At 34.6% G+C, this 15,303-nt stretch overlaps 1 protein-coding gene across 4 annotated transcripts in view; it reads left to right on the top strand.

The window, feature by feature from the left end:
- PCGF5 (polycomb group ring finger 5) overlaps window positions 1-7,333 on the top strand; it is a 64,099-nt gene extending 56,766 nt beyond the window's left edge. For 3 of the 4 annotated variants that reach the window (XM_086616355.1, XM_086616356.1, XM_086616357.1), the window contains 4 exons: window positions 453-551; window positions 2,205-2,294; window positions 4,205-4,264; window positions 6,571-7,333. In XM_086616355.1, coding sequence (XP_086472481.1) covers window positions 453-551; window positions 2,205-2,294; window positions 4,205-4,264; window positions 6,571-6,618 — 297 coding nt within the window. In that variant the 3' untranslated portion in view covers window positions 6,619-7,333. The remainder of the gene's footprint in view (window positions 1-452; window positions 552-2,204; window positions 2,295-4,204; window positions 4,265-6,570) is intronic. The other variant, XM_086616358.1, reaches the window with a different exon arrangement.
- Window positions 7,334-15,303: the final 7,970 nt, after the last annotated feature.

Here is a 15,303-nt window from a genome sequence, read left to right as displayed (position 1 = left end):
TCACATTTGAGGCTGCCTTGTATTTTAGCTATATTATTTGAGGATATTTTTACTTCCTTTTTCTCTCAAGGACTGAAGAAATTCCAAGAAATTTAACATCTCTTTGACCACCAATGTTCCTAACACAGATGCTTAGATTTTTAAAGTTCTTCTGGGGCTTTTCTTGTGTTTGATGGTTTGTTGTTTTCTTTTTTCTTTTGTCCGTTTGTATCTTTCCAAAATTTCTTTAGAACCAGAGATGGGTTAAATGAACTTGTTAGTCATGCAAGTTTTGGAAAAAAGTGAACAAAAATGAACCTATGGTGCCATTATGATTTAGAAGAGAGTGCAGTGCAATTGGTTACTGAATGAAAAAAAAACCCCACACAGTTACAACCGTTCTTGCATTAAAGATTACTTACATGTTTCAAAATTTCTAACATGTTTTTCCTGTTTTGTTGCTGTTGCTTTAGGGCTTAATGAAGAAATTCATCCGCTGTTCTACTCGAGTGACCGTGGGAACTATCAAAAAGTTTCTCAGCTTGAAATTAAAACTTCCAAGTTCTTATGAGGTACATTTGAAAGAATAATGCTTATATTTTTATTTTCCTGCAAAGTATTAGTTTTTTATGGTATTTAATCATATTTGAACTTGAGGAATATTTTTTAGGCCAATCACTAAGTACTGTTCAATATTCCCAGTTATATTTTTCTGCCCTTAAATGGGAAGTCATCATTTTATCACAGTGACTAAAGTTTGTAATCAAGGAACTCATACAGTCCTAGTAACTTCAGTTTGATGCTCGCCTGTGGAGGAACACATACATTAAGTTTTGACATTTTTATGTGAAAAATAAATGTTTTCTCTTTCCATGTGGCTAATAAAAAAGTCACTTAATACAATTTTGGGCTAGTAGCTAGTGGGGAAGAGGAGAGATGAACTAGACATACACCAAATTACTCTGCAGTTTCATTTCTTTAGATGCAAGAAACTGTCCAGTAATTATGAAGAAGTGAGGAGCCCATACCGTTTGAATCTTTCAAAACGCAGATACTTTTTTTGCACCTTCTGTGGGATTAGGTGGAATTTCATGGAGAGAGGGTCTTTGCTCCATGAGTGATTTGATCTTGGCCAAGACTGTTCCCTGGGGGGTCTTCCTAACATGATAGAAGTTGCAATGCAGGACAGAATTGAGAAATGTGAGGCTCCTGCCTCTGTTTTTCCCCTTCCCAGGGATACAGGAATTTTTACCTCAGCACAGACTATTTCTTCAGCCAGTTGTCTTCCAGGAGTCAATGACTCTGTGAACTGCAGGCTGCCTTTAGCACAAATGGCAGCATCCCAGCTTTGATCAGAGGTAGGGCTGAGTTAGGCAAAGTGCTCAGGTTATAGCAGAGCTATATGCAGGAGTTTGTCTCAGTATCATGACATGCTGACCAGCCGTTTTGATGTCATTTGGGTTTGTTAATTATGTTTATTTAATCTGTCTCTAGCACCTTAATGGCTTGTGTTACATAGTATCTGCTTACTTTTTAATTTTGACCTTTTTTTTTCCTCTAAAATACAGAAAAGCATTATAGCTATAGAAATGAAAGAATTTTCAAGCATTTTCAGGGGAGGGCAGAAGTGGGATGGTATAATACAGTTTAAACCAGTCATTTTTCACAGTAAGATCATTACTTTTTTTTTTTTTCCTTCTGTTAATGAAGAATCACATTTGTATACTCAGAAGTGCATTTTCCTTGTAATTTACAGTTATTTTGAAGTAATTTTTTTGAACTACTTTACCATTTATTTTAGAAAAATGAAAATTACAATACTTCTGGTTTGTATCTTTGGGTTCGAAAGAGCGTTGACGATAGAGAGAAGGCTTTCAAAATACAGCACAAGGCTTTCTCTTGAAACAGATAGCATGTAGTATTGATAAATACAGGGAGTGTTTGTCTACTAGTGATTTCCTACCTAGTTTAGCAGAGTGCCTTCTGTCCACTCCTTAATTGAAAACACAGAAGTGAAAAAATAAAGTAGAATGCTACTATTAAAAATAGCAGTATAGTTTATTGTCAGTATGTTGTGTTTATCCAGGTTTGATATACATGTCCAATGGAGTTAGTGTATAATGAGAGGAGTCAAAGGATTAAGTCTCAGAGATTTACTTAGAGTTCGTGTAGACATTAAAATTTTTCATCCCTTTGTCTTACTGTTTGTTCTGTTGTATTTTAAGCTGGATGTACTATGCAATGGAGAAATCATGGGGAAGGATCATACTATGGAATTCATCTATATGACGAGATGGAGACTAAGAGGCGAAAACGTAAATGCTGTTACGTTACTAGTAAATGGTGTTTTGGTATATTTGTTATAGAGAGTATACTTGCTTTCACAGCTAGGTCCACAATATATTCTGTGAGCTTTCAAAAAACCCTTATTTAAAAATGCATTTGCATGTTTTCTGGATTTCTTGTGTTAAGCCCTATGAGGGAAACCCTCCAGCAAGTGTATTGTGTAGATTCTGAAACTTTAAAATAGCAGGTACACAAAGTTTACATGCAAGTTCTGCTCTGAGTTTTAAGTCAAGTATCTGAAAACCCAAGCACTTGTTCTTTCTCTACAAATTTGGGTTTAGTGACCTTTTGAATTACGATAGTTGGCAAATCTGCATCCAGCAGTTCTTTATTAAGAATCTGTTTTATTCAGTCAGTAAACTGAAAGTGGCACTGAAAAATTATTGTAGAAAGGTAATTGTTTTATTATTGTTTCTGTTAATACTGGTTTTTAGACATGCTGTATAATGCTAACATCCAGATAACACAGCTAAATGAGTTTTCCTCGCTGCATGTGCATGTTTTAGAATTGCAATATTTAACTTATTAAAAGACATTTCTTTCAGGTCTGATATTCAGTTTGATTTAGTAGCCCTTTTAATGCCTTGTATATTTAGTTGTTTTTGTTAGAAGTCCTAGCTCCATTTCTTCTCTTTCTTTTATAGATTCATTTGTGTGTGGCTGTTGGTTGTTCTTTACTCTTTATTGCTTTGTAGTATGTGCAGGTTTGTTGTGTATCACTGCCAATGGAGCCCATATTGGAATGCTGCTAAGATTAAGCACTTAAACATATGTTAATGTACTGATCTGTAGAAAATTCCAAACTTTTCTGTACTCAGAATAACAAGCAGTGGGGCACAGACAGAGAAGACAGAGAGTTAAGCACACTGTGGAGTTAACAATTTGCAAGTTTCTTAAAGTTTTAACTTAGTCTGAAGGAGGGGAAGAAGGATAGATTTTCATAGGAATTAGGAGACTTAAAATCTATATAGGCAAGCATTCATTAAATTTGAAAGTAATATTGCACTGAAATTTGATGAATTGCTGAAACCCCAACATTGTACCAATAAGGAAGCTTTAAGTAATACTTTTTCCACTTCTGCCTTGAAACCAGTGGGTGTTTGTTTGGCTTGCCATCTTATATTTTTGTTAGCGTTGGCTGTACTATTAGGAAATGTTGAGGCAACAACTTTAGTGATAATGGAATTCTTTCATGACGTTTAATCCTGCAGCCCCTGCCTACAAATGGACTTTTGGCAGTTACATTGGTTTGGAAGCAACAGTAACTATCATTTTGACAAAAAAAGGACATTCTTTGTGCTGGTTAAAATTTTTCAAAAATCTCAGAACTATAGTTTTTAACATTAAGTGAATATAAGAGTTGACAACTCTTGACTAAATTTGTAAGTTTTGTTTACATACACATAGTATAGTCAGGTATGTGTTCATCTTTCCCCTAATGTAGTTTTAAATCACTCCCCTGAAGTCAGAGAGGACAAAGTAAAACCTGTAAAAATTGCATTGTGCTGGTAATAAGTCCAGTAACGTCTGAGCTTCTATGATTTTGTTATCCCAAACTGTTTTGGGTCTTGTTATAAAACTGAAGTTGTGACGGTAATTAATTAACAGTCTCTTCTTTTGGGTCAAGATCAAGTAAATCCATTATCTGCGTCTTTGGTACTATTCACTTTGAGCTTTTACTGGCACACCTGTGGACCCTACAAGAGGTAGAGTAGTAAAGGGAAAATATCCATTTATTCATTAGATAAGTCTTTCCTGTTTTAAATAAGTAAATTACTTTTAAACTTTACATTTGAAAATTTAGAAAACATTAAATGGTAAATGTATATGTCCAGCTGTGGATGCCTCTTATCTGATCAGAAAATCATCTCCTCCGCAGTTTCGGTGTCAGAACTGCTCATCTTCGCAAGTCTACTCACAGGATGGCACTTTTTATCAGGTAAGAGGCACTCACGACTGTACATACTACAGTCATTAAGGTCCTGTCAGCACTTCAATTGTAATCCAACTTGTGGAGTTTTTATAATTCCTCACTACAAAGTGCTAAAAGTCTATGTCCAAGGCCTGAACATTTTTGTTCATACAGAGAAAACTTTATTGAATGAATAAATAGAATCCATTCAAAAGGTTTAGGGGTTTCTTTTACTTTACATTAGGCCATTTGTCTTTTTGTTAGAGAGATCATTCTGTAGGCTGATACCTGCATCAATCTGGAAAGCTTATGTACCTCTTCTGTCTCATCCTTCTAACTAGTAGCATTGGGCAGTCACTGACAAGGGATCAAAACTGAAGAGTGTGAATCAAATGAGACTACACTGGTTTCATCTCTTTATGGCAATTCATATATTCTTTTTAATGGAGTAAAGAAATGTTAGCTTTTTCTAATACTGTATTTGTTTCACATCTGTTAAAATTAGAAATGGAATAATGCCTTATCTCTAGAATATAGCAAACTAAAACCTCCAGAACCTGCAAACTGAAGTTGATTTTCAAATTTCGTTGACCAAACTGGTTCATACCTGCATGAAACAATATTTCCGTTTCCTCATTGGGAATTTCGTTTCGAACTAATTTCTTAAAGTTACTTTTGAAGTTTGAGATAATATTTTTGCTTGTGCAAAAAATTGAAGTTAATGATAGAGAGTCACTCCCCACTATGGATGGGAGTGAACTATTGCAGTCATGCCTACTTCTGCTACTATATGGTGGAATAATTAGAATTGTTCCACCATAGTGCATTTCATTTATACAGTTGGTTTGTAATTTTGTTTGCAAAAACACTGAGCCTCACTGGTTTACATGGCAATTTCAGTGAGTTGACTGCTCTCTCTCTGCCAGTGTGCACTTCCAATTACAGTTTACTTTTAGAGACAATTTATAAAATCAAAGTGAAAAACATGTGAAATAGCAGTTAAATAATATGGTAGTCATATCCTATGCAAAAAAATCAGAGACCAAGTAATTTATGATACTGGAGCTATATGTTGGTTAATTGCACATGCAGACTACACATGGTGCTCCCTGTGTTCTCTCCTAAATGCTCCTGCTACTGTTGAATACTTCTGGGTTTATGGTTCAGTTTCTCTGCACTCCAGTTTATAAATCCCCAGCAAGTATGATCACATTCAGTTCCAGTGATGTGATCATTTCACTACCATGGCATGGAAAGTTTATTAACCTGTATAGGTCTATGCAGTGATATCTTTCTTTTTTTGTCACTTTGAGTTCATCTGTGTCACATTTGAAGGATAAGGTAAAATATTTCTGGTTTTAATGATAGCTTCTGTAATAATTCTTTGTAATTCCAAATTTACAATTAAAAAAGGCTTAAATTAGCTATATTCCACTGCCCTGTTGCAGAGAAGTAGTTAAGCCCATATAGTTGCTGAGACAATAACATTTTCCTGTTTTTTACACTATAGAAAACATCCAGTATCCTAATGAAGTTACGAGGAAAATTTCAGACTTAAATGAAATACTGACAGACGGAAAAAATAACCAGAACTTCCAGCAACAAGTGCCCAGGTATTCCATGGCACTTTCTGGAAACCCACCCACAATTTTGTCAGTTCAGAGATCCAAGCAGTTGGTTTGCCATGTATTTCCCAGTGAGAAGTAATAAAAATATATCACTAAATCTGAAGTTGAGGAGTTTGGATGTGGGGGAGAAGTTAGCCCTCATCTCTCAGAAAATCAGCTGACAGCAATTTGACCAGATTTTTTTTTTTTTCTTTTTAATACCAGAGTAGCCTGGCTCGCATTAACTAGTGTTGACTAGGAGGATGGCTATGGAATCTCCATATTTATAAAAATCAAACAAAATACATCATCTATAAATTGAATTTGTTTTAAAAAGTATAAAATTTCAAGATTGTTTTTCCTCAAACTCAGCAACGCAGAAATAAGAGGACTTGTTTGAGCACTCCAAGTATATATGTCGTAAAACATATAAATCATGAAATATATAAAAGCAGATACAGGAATTTTATGTTAATGACATATAACTACAACTAAATTACTTAGAGATTAAATATAGATTTGAAGTACAGGTATAGATTTAACTGTTGAAATGTATAGAATTATTTCATATAAATAAAACTGCATATACATGTGTCTTAGGGATAAGCTCTGGCTATTCTTAAGGCACTCTTTAATTGAATTTTCTGTGTAATTTTTATGAATTATGTCTTCATGTTTTCTTGTGGGTTTTTTTTGTTGTTGTTTTTCTCTTGCTTTTGTTTTTAGTCTTATCCTATGGTACTTCAGTATCGACCTAGAATTGACTTCGGATAGACCAAAGGGCCAGATCCCACTGAGATGAATCCTGCACTATTTGTTTACCCATCGACAGATTGCACAATGAATGGATGTGCCTGGATTAGGGGGACACAACCAGATTTTCAGCATGCAAATAAGGACATTGTCTTTCTTAAAATTGTCAGTTGCATCTCTGTTGTTTCTATTAGAGCAAGCCAAGTGCCATTCTGCTACTGAAATGTGCATAAGATATTTGTGTATCTTACGAGTGTGCTGCAAATCATAGCCAAAATCATGAAGTGTACAGTCAAGATTCAAAAACTTTGGAATATTTTTGCTTGCGTGTTAGAAAATTTTTCTGGTCCTAATATTGATTACACTAGCAAAATGGCAGAGTGCTCATTCCATGTGGTGTTGCAGTTTCACACTTACTATTTTACTGAATATTGTTGTTTAAATCATAGAGTACTGTACAATTAACTAAGGATTATACCTTGAAAATATTTTGTATAGAAAATATATTTAGAAAAGTGGTAATTGGGCCACTACCTTTTTCTTGATAAGCTTCTCATGGGTCCAGGTATAGCTCACTCATGAGTGTGCAACAGTCCTTTTGCAGTGAATGATGATTAATTACCCTTAACAAGAGATGTAGAACATGGTAATTCAAAACAGCAATGTTAAATCTAAATAGATTCTGATAATATTGCTTAAAAGCATCGCAGCCTTTGTGATTGCACTTTTCTATGATTTCACTTTTCTATGATTTCCCTAAAGATTGGAATTTGGGATACTAGCTATTTTTGGAAAATGACTTCTGGTCAGATTACATTTCTTCTAATAAAGCCTTCATAAAAATGAAGTTTAAAATAATGTAAATGTCTATGGAACAAATAAATTTCGCTGTAAGGTTACAACCAAGGCAGAATTCTACATAATTATTGCCTAACATAGTAAGCTTTTCCCTTTAAGGTTGGTTGGAGGTATATAATACGCTAAGACAAAAATAATATATAGCTTTAATTACATTGTATATCTCTTGTGACTATCTGGAGTTTAGAATTCATTGTAGAAATTTTAATTAGTTAAAGTCACATCATAAATTTATTTCCATAAAATTGGAGATAATGCAATACTGAAGATAAGCAATCTGACCAAAATAATTGTTCAGGTCTTCTTTTTCCTAAGACCTGGTAGTGCTGGATAAAAACTGATTGTTGCCTTAGGTATTGCAAGCGTAATGGTTCTAGTATAGAATGTTTATTGAAGTTTCTGGTAACATTACAGGGAGCATAGTAATGCATATGTTTTCTGTAGTCTTCTGTTGTCTTTGCTCTGCTTAAAAGTCAGTTGAGTTTTTCACTTCAAATTTTGTGGAGATACTTATAGTTCCGTATCTTTATGTAATTTCTACTGAATACACACCTGCTAGTGTTGTAGATAACTATTTACTTTCTTATGCCTTTTGCATACAGTAAAAAGGAACCAAATCAACTTCTCAGAAGCTACTATAGAGTGAATTAATTGTACTTAGATAAGACAAAGTGAAAATTCTATCTTGAGATCAAGTATAAAAGATAGATGCAAGGGTATAACTCCTTTGCAAATTTTTGTTCGTGTGCATTAATATGTTTCTGTAGGAGAGATAAGCATGTTGTGGATTAAATCTGGCCTCGAGGAATCCATATAGAGTCGGGTTGAATTCTACCATTGCACTCCAAAGCCTATATGACATACAGAAATAAAGATGCTGTCGGTAGCAGTCTGTTTAGGAAACCTGCCATTGCAGGTCAAGGTTGCACATATTGTGCAGATGCCGGTGAACCTGGGGAAGCAAAACCTTTAGGAAGCTGCTGCTCCTTTCTGCAGGCATAGTGTGCTGACTGGTATAGGCAGTGCCTCGCCCACACTGTAGATGGGAAGGGGTGCACATGCTGGCTGCGGGAAGCGGTCGTCTTTTTGCCCACCCAGTCCTATGATGTGCTACATGACAAATAACTTCATGTAGGGAGGGCCCCTCTCCTCTGCAAAGTCTCTAGGGAAGAACAGATTCTTTGTGTACATAGAGGTCCTCTCATGGAGCAGCTTAGAAGAGCAGAGCATGTGTTCTAATTGCAATCATTCTTCTCTTTAGTATATACAGTTTCGTATGGTAGAAATAGGATATTATTTGTAAATATTTACATGCACATACAGATGACACCTTACAGTTTTTATATATTTCGTGTGTTTTTATACCAGAATTTTCACTGTAGATTCACTTGAGATGAAACGCCTGTTTCAGTTTATCGCAAAACTAACGGTAGTACGCTTAAGCATAATTTCTGCTTGGTTCAGGGGACAATTTTTTTTTCTCAATAATTGAGCTTGCTGTCTTGAAAAATTTGAACAGATTTGTTGTAAAGAGAGAAGAACACATTATTTTTAATCCTTTTTGAGTTATCTTACACAGAACTTTTCCTTCACCTAACAGGACCACTGAAATAGGCCTACTTTGTTTTGGCTTCTGAATGGCAACTAATAGAAAATGTGACTGTTTAATGACTTTCTGTATTCAGAATTCAGAGAACCACATATTCTCTTGATCAGAATTGAACATTGCTTTAATTCATGGTATTTTCTTGGTGCAACTTAAAGCTAGATTACAGAAGGCAAAATCTTCATTTTAAGCATGGAGAATACTCACAGATTTGATTTAATGTTCCCAGCTGAGAATCATGGCATTAAATGTATATGATCTAGCCACCTACACTTTATGCATTTCAGATTTGATGGCACAGTGCCCGAGTGCAGTTATAGTTTAATAGTTTTCGTAGCAGTGAAGTGCCGATGAAATAAATATCTTAACTGGGCAGCTTATATAACACAGGCATTGCCTTCTTTACAAGACATTTCTCTCCTGTGTAGTATATATGTGCCATGTGTCTACAGATATGCATATTTAATTCATCTGTGCCAGTTAAGAATATCTGAACAGCATAGGTATCTGAGAATGCATGTACAGATTCCTGTGTGCCAAAGATGGGGTAAAATGTAATGAGTACCTAAGCATTCCATTAAAATTGCACCATATGCGATCCTAGAGCAGATGACTATACAGTCACACTTTCTGAGCATTTCCATGACAAAGTGTCACCACTGCATGGTTGTAAAGAATAACAATATAAAATAAGTGTTGCTTCCACTGTGTTTCTATGGCTTTGCCATATCGGCAGTACCTAGCTGCAGAGGAGTAAGATCTACAAAATTCTGCACTACTACCTAACCTTGCCATCTCTTATTTAGCATATTTGATGCTTCCCCCCCCCACCCCCAAAAGTGAAAAACTTATATCTGCTTTTAACTCTGGGGTAACTCATTAATGAAAGTCATAAGCAACTTTTTGTTGAGCATAGCTGTGTGCTGGATTTGTCTAATAACAAACTGTAAGCTAGAATGTACAAGCAAGATCCTGTAATATCTCAAACACTATGGAATTAGATGATCAATTAAGAAATGTATCTTCCATCAGGCATTACTACACTGCTCATAGCTAAGGGCCTAGTCCTATAAACATATTTTTATTTGGATGAAATACCAAATAAGATTATTACAGTTCTAAGTGACTCATCACTATGGTAGGTACTGTTCACATGAAAGCTTCTGAGACTTGGGTCCTAGGAGTATGCAGTGCTGTAAGGATATTGTGCATACTCAGCTAGCTTGCAGTTATTATGCAGAAAAAAAATCTAAAAAGTATTATTTTGACTTTATTGAAAATGTTAAATAAAGCAAAGTGCCTAATTATTAATACAGAATACCTTTTAAGCCCATTGTTTGCATTTGGCAGGGTAATACTTGCTTCTGTATTTTATCTATGGTATTAATATTTTCAGCAAGAATATTTCATAAACATACTGTATCGAGAAGCTTTCTTTCATGGGAAACAAGCAGAAAAAGAAATGTGTTCTCTTAGATAATTTAAAATTGGAAAAAACCTATCTCAGTAGAAACTATATGAAAAGAATTACTTTTATATTGAAATTATTTCATTTTCTGCATGAGGAACCCTTGATTTCTGGATCTTGGTCTTTTTTCTTCTTAGGCTCTGACAATTTGACTTGACTTTTCTCTTCTCCAGTTATTGAAAACAGTTACAGTGTATCTGTAGCAGAAAAAAGATGGATAACATTCCCTTTAGATACAAGCTAGGTTCTTGATCTCTGCTGCAGACAAAGTAATGATCCAGAGTTCCATCTCATCTCCCCCAGGTATAATTGTTAGACATGACTTTGTGAGAGAAGTAAACAATTTTTTCTTCTCTGTTGTTTTCTAAAATAACAAAATAGGCCAGGGTTTAGTCTTTCAATTGAACCAATCACTGAGTTGTATTGTTCCATTTGTGTTTTTTTCACATTTTCATGTCACTGAAGATGCCAAGAGGCATTCACTTCCCAGAAAAAAAATTCTTGTGATGATTTGCAACAAAAGGAATAGTGTCCAGATCCGCCAGGTACTACATCTGGTAGGAATACTAGAGAACAGGTAGTTGTTCAAAGACAGTCTTAAGTCCCAAAATAAACAGATTGAGCCCTGTTTATAGAGGGGCTACATAAAATACTGGTCAATTACATGGACTAATCAAACTCATTTTTATCCTGGAAAAGACCAAAGGCAGTTAAGACTTACATGCCTATCCGCAGCAAATATATAAACATAGAGATGCTTAAATCAAGAGCTTGGTCCAGTTTCTTCACTTAACCTGGACAGGTCGAAGGTATCTATTTGATTCCATCGAAAATGCATGTATCTTGTAGGATATTCTTCTCTCATTTTACTTCATCCTATGTTATTTTATTATTTATTTCAGTTAAAATGTCTGTTCAGGCACCCTCTGTCCTGTAATTAATTCTAGGTTTTTACACATCTTTTGCCCATTCCCATACCCCACCCCATTTCATGTCCAACGAGTAGAAACATTGTGGAACTATAAAAGAGAAATTACACATGAGGAATCAGCTCATAGATTTGGTTCGTCAGGCAGCTCTCATGGATTTCAGCAAGTTTTCACAATTCTGCATTCTGAATCCTTTGTACCTGGTTTAAACATGGTAGTACTTCCATGAGGTGTTCAGCTAAAGACACTTGTTTGAGGAAGGATTGAAGTCTACTGAAGCATGTTCCAGGATGAACTCCGAGACACAAGGGAATTGATCACTCTAAAGGAAATGTGAAAAGCTTCCAACTGCCCATTTACCACTAGTTTTATCATATATGGGTATTCTGGCCTTCAGACCTCAGCTGAAACATCCTTCTGTAGGCATGTCCTCTGAAAGATGATCTTAAATTGGTAATATATTTTTCTTCATAAGCAGATGTACCTGTTGATTTTTTTAAAACTTATTAGCTGCGCTGTCTGTAGATCAGATTAAAGCATCAGATTCCAGAACAGAAAATTGATTATTTAATGAATTCCTGACAGATTCTTCCATTCAAGGTATGTGCCATAAAACTTCTTCTGAGTTCAAGTAGCTTGCTACTACGGTTGAGTAAGGATGTTGTTTCATTTTCTAGTAAGCAATTTAGATCTGTACAGTTCTGGAGTGTGGCAGTGAAACGGAAGAGCTGTATAGATGGGCGGAAAGATCCAGGCCACCTTTTGTCCTTGCAGAAAGACACCCAGTTCTGTAGGCTCAGGATGAAGGAGACATTCTGGAACTAAAGATGTCTACAAGTGGAAGTTTTTGTAATTACATTCATTTTAACCAAAGAGAGGCATTAGTTTGACTTTACTTGTTTATCTGAACCATTAGGTGTACTTTTCTTTGAAGTAACTTTTACGTGTATTTTTAGAAAATGCTTCTAATAAGGTATGATAATGTGACAGTTGACAGGATAAGGTGAACAGAAGTAGTTACTGTGCATTTTCCTTTTTCCTCATGATAGTGAGTGGAAAGCAAAGTAAGAGTTGAGAGTAGGTTGCTATACAATATACAAAATTGCTGCAAAAATAAAATGTGCTGCTAGTTAACATACTGAGGTTTGTATTAAAAATGAAGTTGTACTAAAGATGTTTATTATCAAAGTGCAAGGCACATATTTTACGATGGTATTCTACTCCTAAAATCCTGGTTTGTATTATATTGAGTATAGTAGGCATTGTTGCTGTTGTCTCCTGAATTTTGATTTGGTGAAATGAAACGTGCTCCCTTTTTTCTGAAAAATATCACATATTAATTGATTTAAAATTACTTTTGGTTGTCAGATATTTAGTTTGTTCATAAAAAAAAAAAAGGTTTTTTAGATAAACTATTCTTATGAATAATCTGATGGCCTAATAGTTTTAAGGGACCTATTTAATACCAAAGGTAAAGCCACACAGAAACTGACTTGGAATAAGGCATTGACACTTCATGTGGTGAAAAGTTAAACCTGGAATCAGTCAAGCAAAACTTAACTGGTGGTAGCTTTCTGTGTCATCAAGGTAAAGGGTTAGGCACACCTAGCAGTTTCCAAAACAAAATAGAAAAAAACCAACAAACAACCAACAGGAGTAGCATAAAGGTTGAGTTAACAGACCTAGAGTAGCTCTTTGAGTCATAGCTCATGTCCATGAAGAAAAGCACAAAGGCTTGCATTACTGATGTGTCTGCTATACCTGGCCTGTGAACTAATAAAAAACTTCAGTGTGCTGTCAATCTTGTAAACCTTCCAAAGCACAAAATAGTCACCAAGCTACTTTTGGGTTTTCTAGTCGTAGTTCAGTGATTTTTTTGGAGGGTAGAAAGGACAGACTTGGAGGATAATGAGAAGATATTAAGTACATTTTGCAGATTTTTATAGATATTTTTTTAGCAAATGGCATTGCTGTCCTTGACATGAGACCATTGATTAGCAGGAAGTCAAGTATTTTACTTGTGCAGTGTAAAATAGAAAGAATAAAGAAATCCAAATATCTTGATTTCCTTTTCCAGGATAGTGACTAACTAAACTGGAAAGGAATGGGACAATTTAATTATTTATCTGACTGAAATATTTCATTCTAAAAACTTATTTATCATATTTTTTTTCTCAAATACAAGTTTCTTAGAATAAACATGAAGCAATGCATCATTCTTTTCCCTTATTGCAGACTTATTGAAAGGAAAATATTTTGCGTTTTTTAAAATTAATGCAAAGCCTGAATTGTTGGATGTTCCAGGCTACTGAATAGATGATACAGAGTTAACTCTCAATGGATTTTTTTGGGATGGGGGCCTAAGTGTCCTTATATAAGCTGTGATCCAAGTTATGATAAGAAAGGAGCCTATTGTGAGCAGTAATAATGTTCTAATGCTTCCTTGCATTTGATCAGTGGTTACCAGTTTTTAATATAACAGCCCTCACAGTACTTAGGAGCTCATAGAACATATTGTGATGTTATGTTGCTGATTTGTTTTAAAATATAAAATGTTTTAAGCTTTTTGTCAAAAGTGATAACATCATATTACAAATAAACCTTTTTGTGGTTGTAAAATTTAGCTTATAAATCATTCAAATTGAAGTGAAAAAAACACAGGTCATTGTTAATGACAGTCTATCCTACTATTAAGAATATATGTATTTTTGTAAAGGAAAAGCACTTGTAGATATTTAATCTGTCCAATATCTATCTATGTTAATGTTTTGAAAAAACAAAACAAAACAAAATGCTGCTTAGAGAATCACTTACATATTTTTATTTTTTTTGTGCTCAAATGCATTTTCTGTTGAGCTATGGAATGTTTATTCTGTGTGAAGCTGTATAGTTAGTACAGCTGGGCTAAATGCATTTCTAACCTTAATCAATTGTATCTGAATATGATAATACATCTTCTGCCTAATCAGATTGCTGATTGCAAAACATAGACTGTTGGTGCTGTTTTTCATCTTTGATATTAGCTTCATCTTGCCGTATAACATTTCTACTTCATAATAATTATAAAAAATACTAATATTTTTTGTGATGTTTGTGTTTAATGGATGTTTTAGGGTATATTTGGTTATTCGGTTATACCTTTTTATACCTATAAACATTTTTATAAAATGGTGACAGAATTGTACATACAGTATTTAAAAACCAGTTTCCCAGATGAAAAAGTATGCCAGATTAGTAAAATTTAATACCTACTTTCCTCCAAAGGAAAGTACTGCTGGGTACATGCATGGAACATGATTGCATCAGTAAAGTTCCTGAGCATTTGTACAAATAGTATTTTTTAAATTCAGCATAACTCATTTCTTGTAATATTTTGCAGCAATTTGAAACATCACTCCTAACTGTATTTTGATTCAACATAGTGAACTAACACAGTTTCAGGAAAAAACAAATAATTTATAAGCAAAGAATTCTATTAAAGTAAAGAGTGGCAACCACATTTATTTGTAGTTTTTAGTGTACATTCTGAAATCAATTTACTTATTTCAGTGGGATGTACTCCATGGGCCTGATGCTGAGTTAAGCTCTTCCACTTGACCTCAGTGGAGCTAATTTCTTTAAATAACCTTGTGGCTAAAACTTGAAATGACCCAGAATCCCCACTTCCTCAGTGAATTTCCTTTCATGGGTGGCTAAAATTGTTTACATTTAATCTCACTATATTAACCTTCCCATAAGTAAATAAGTTTTGCAACATTGTGTGTGTACCCTAGCAGTAGAGTTCAGTGTTACAAATCCAGCGGAGTAAACACTTGCACATTCGTCAAATCAGGGTAGAATTTCAC

Source organism: Tauraco erythrolophus, chromosome 9 (genome assembly GCF_009769465.1).
Source record: "Tauraco erythrolophus isolate bTauEry1 chromosome 9, bTauEry1.pri, whole genome shotgun sequence".
Taxonomy (NCBI): Eukaryota; Metazoa; Chordata; class Aves; order Musophagiformes; family Musophagidae; genus Tauraco; species Tauraco erythrolophus.
The sequence above is the reverse complement of the archived record's forward strand: the minus strand, read 5'-3'. Positions and strand labels throughout refer to the sequence as shown.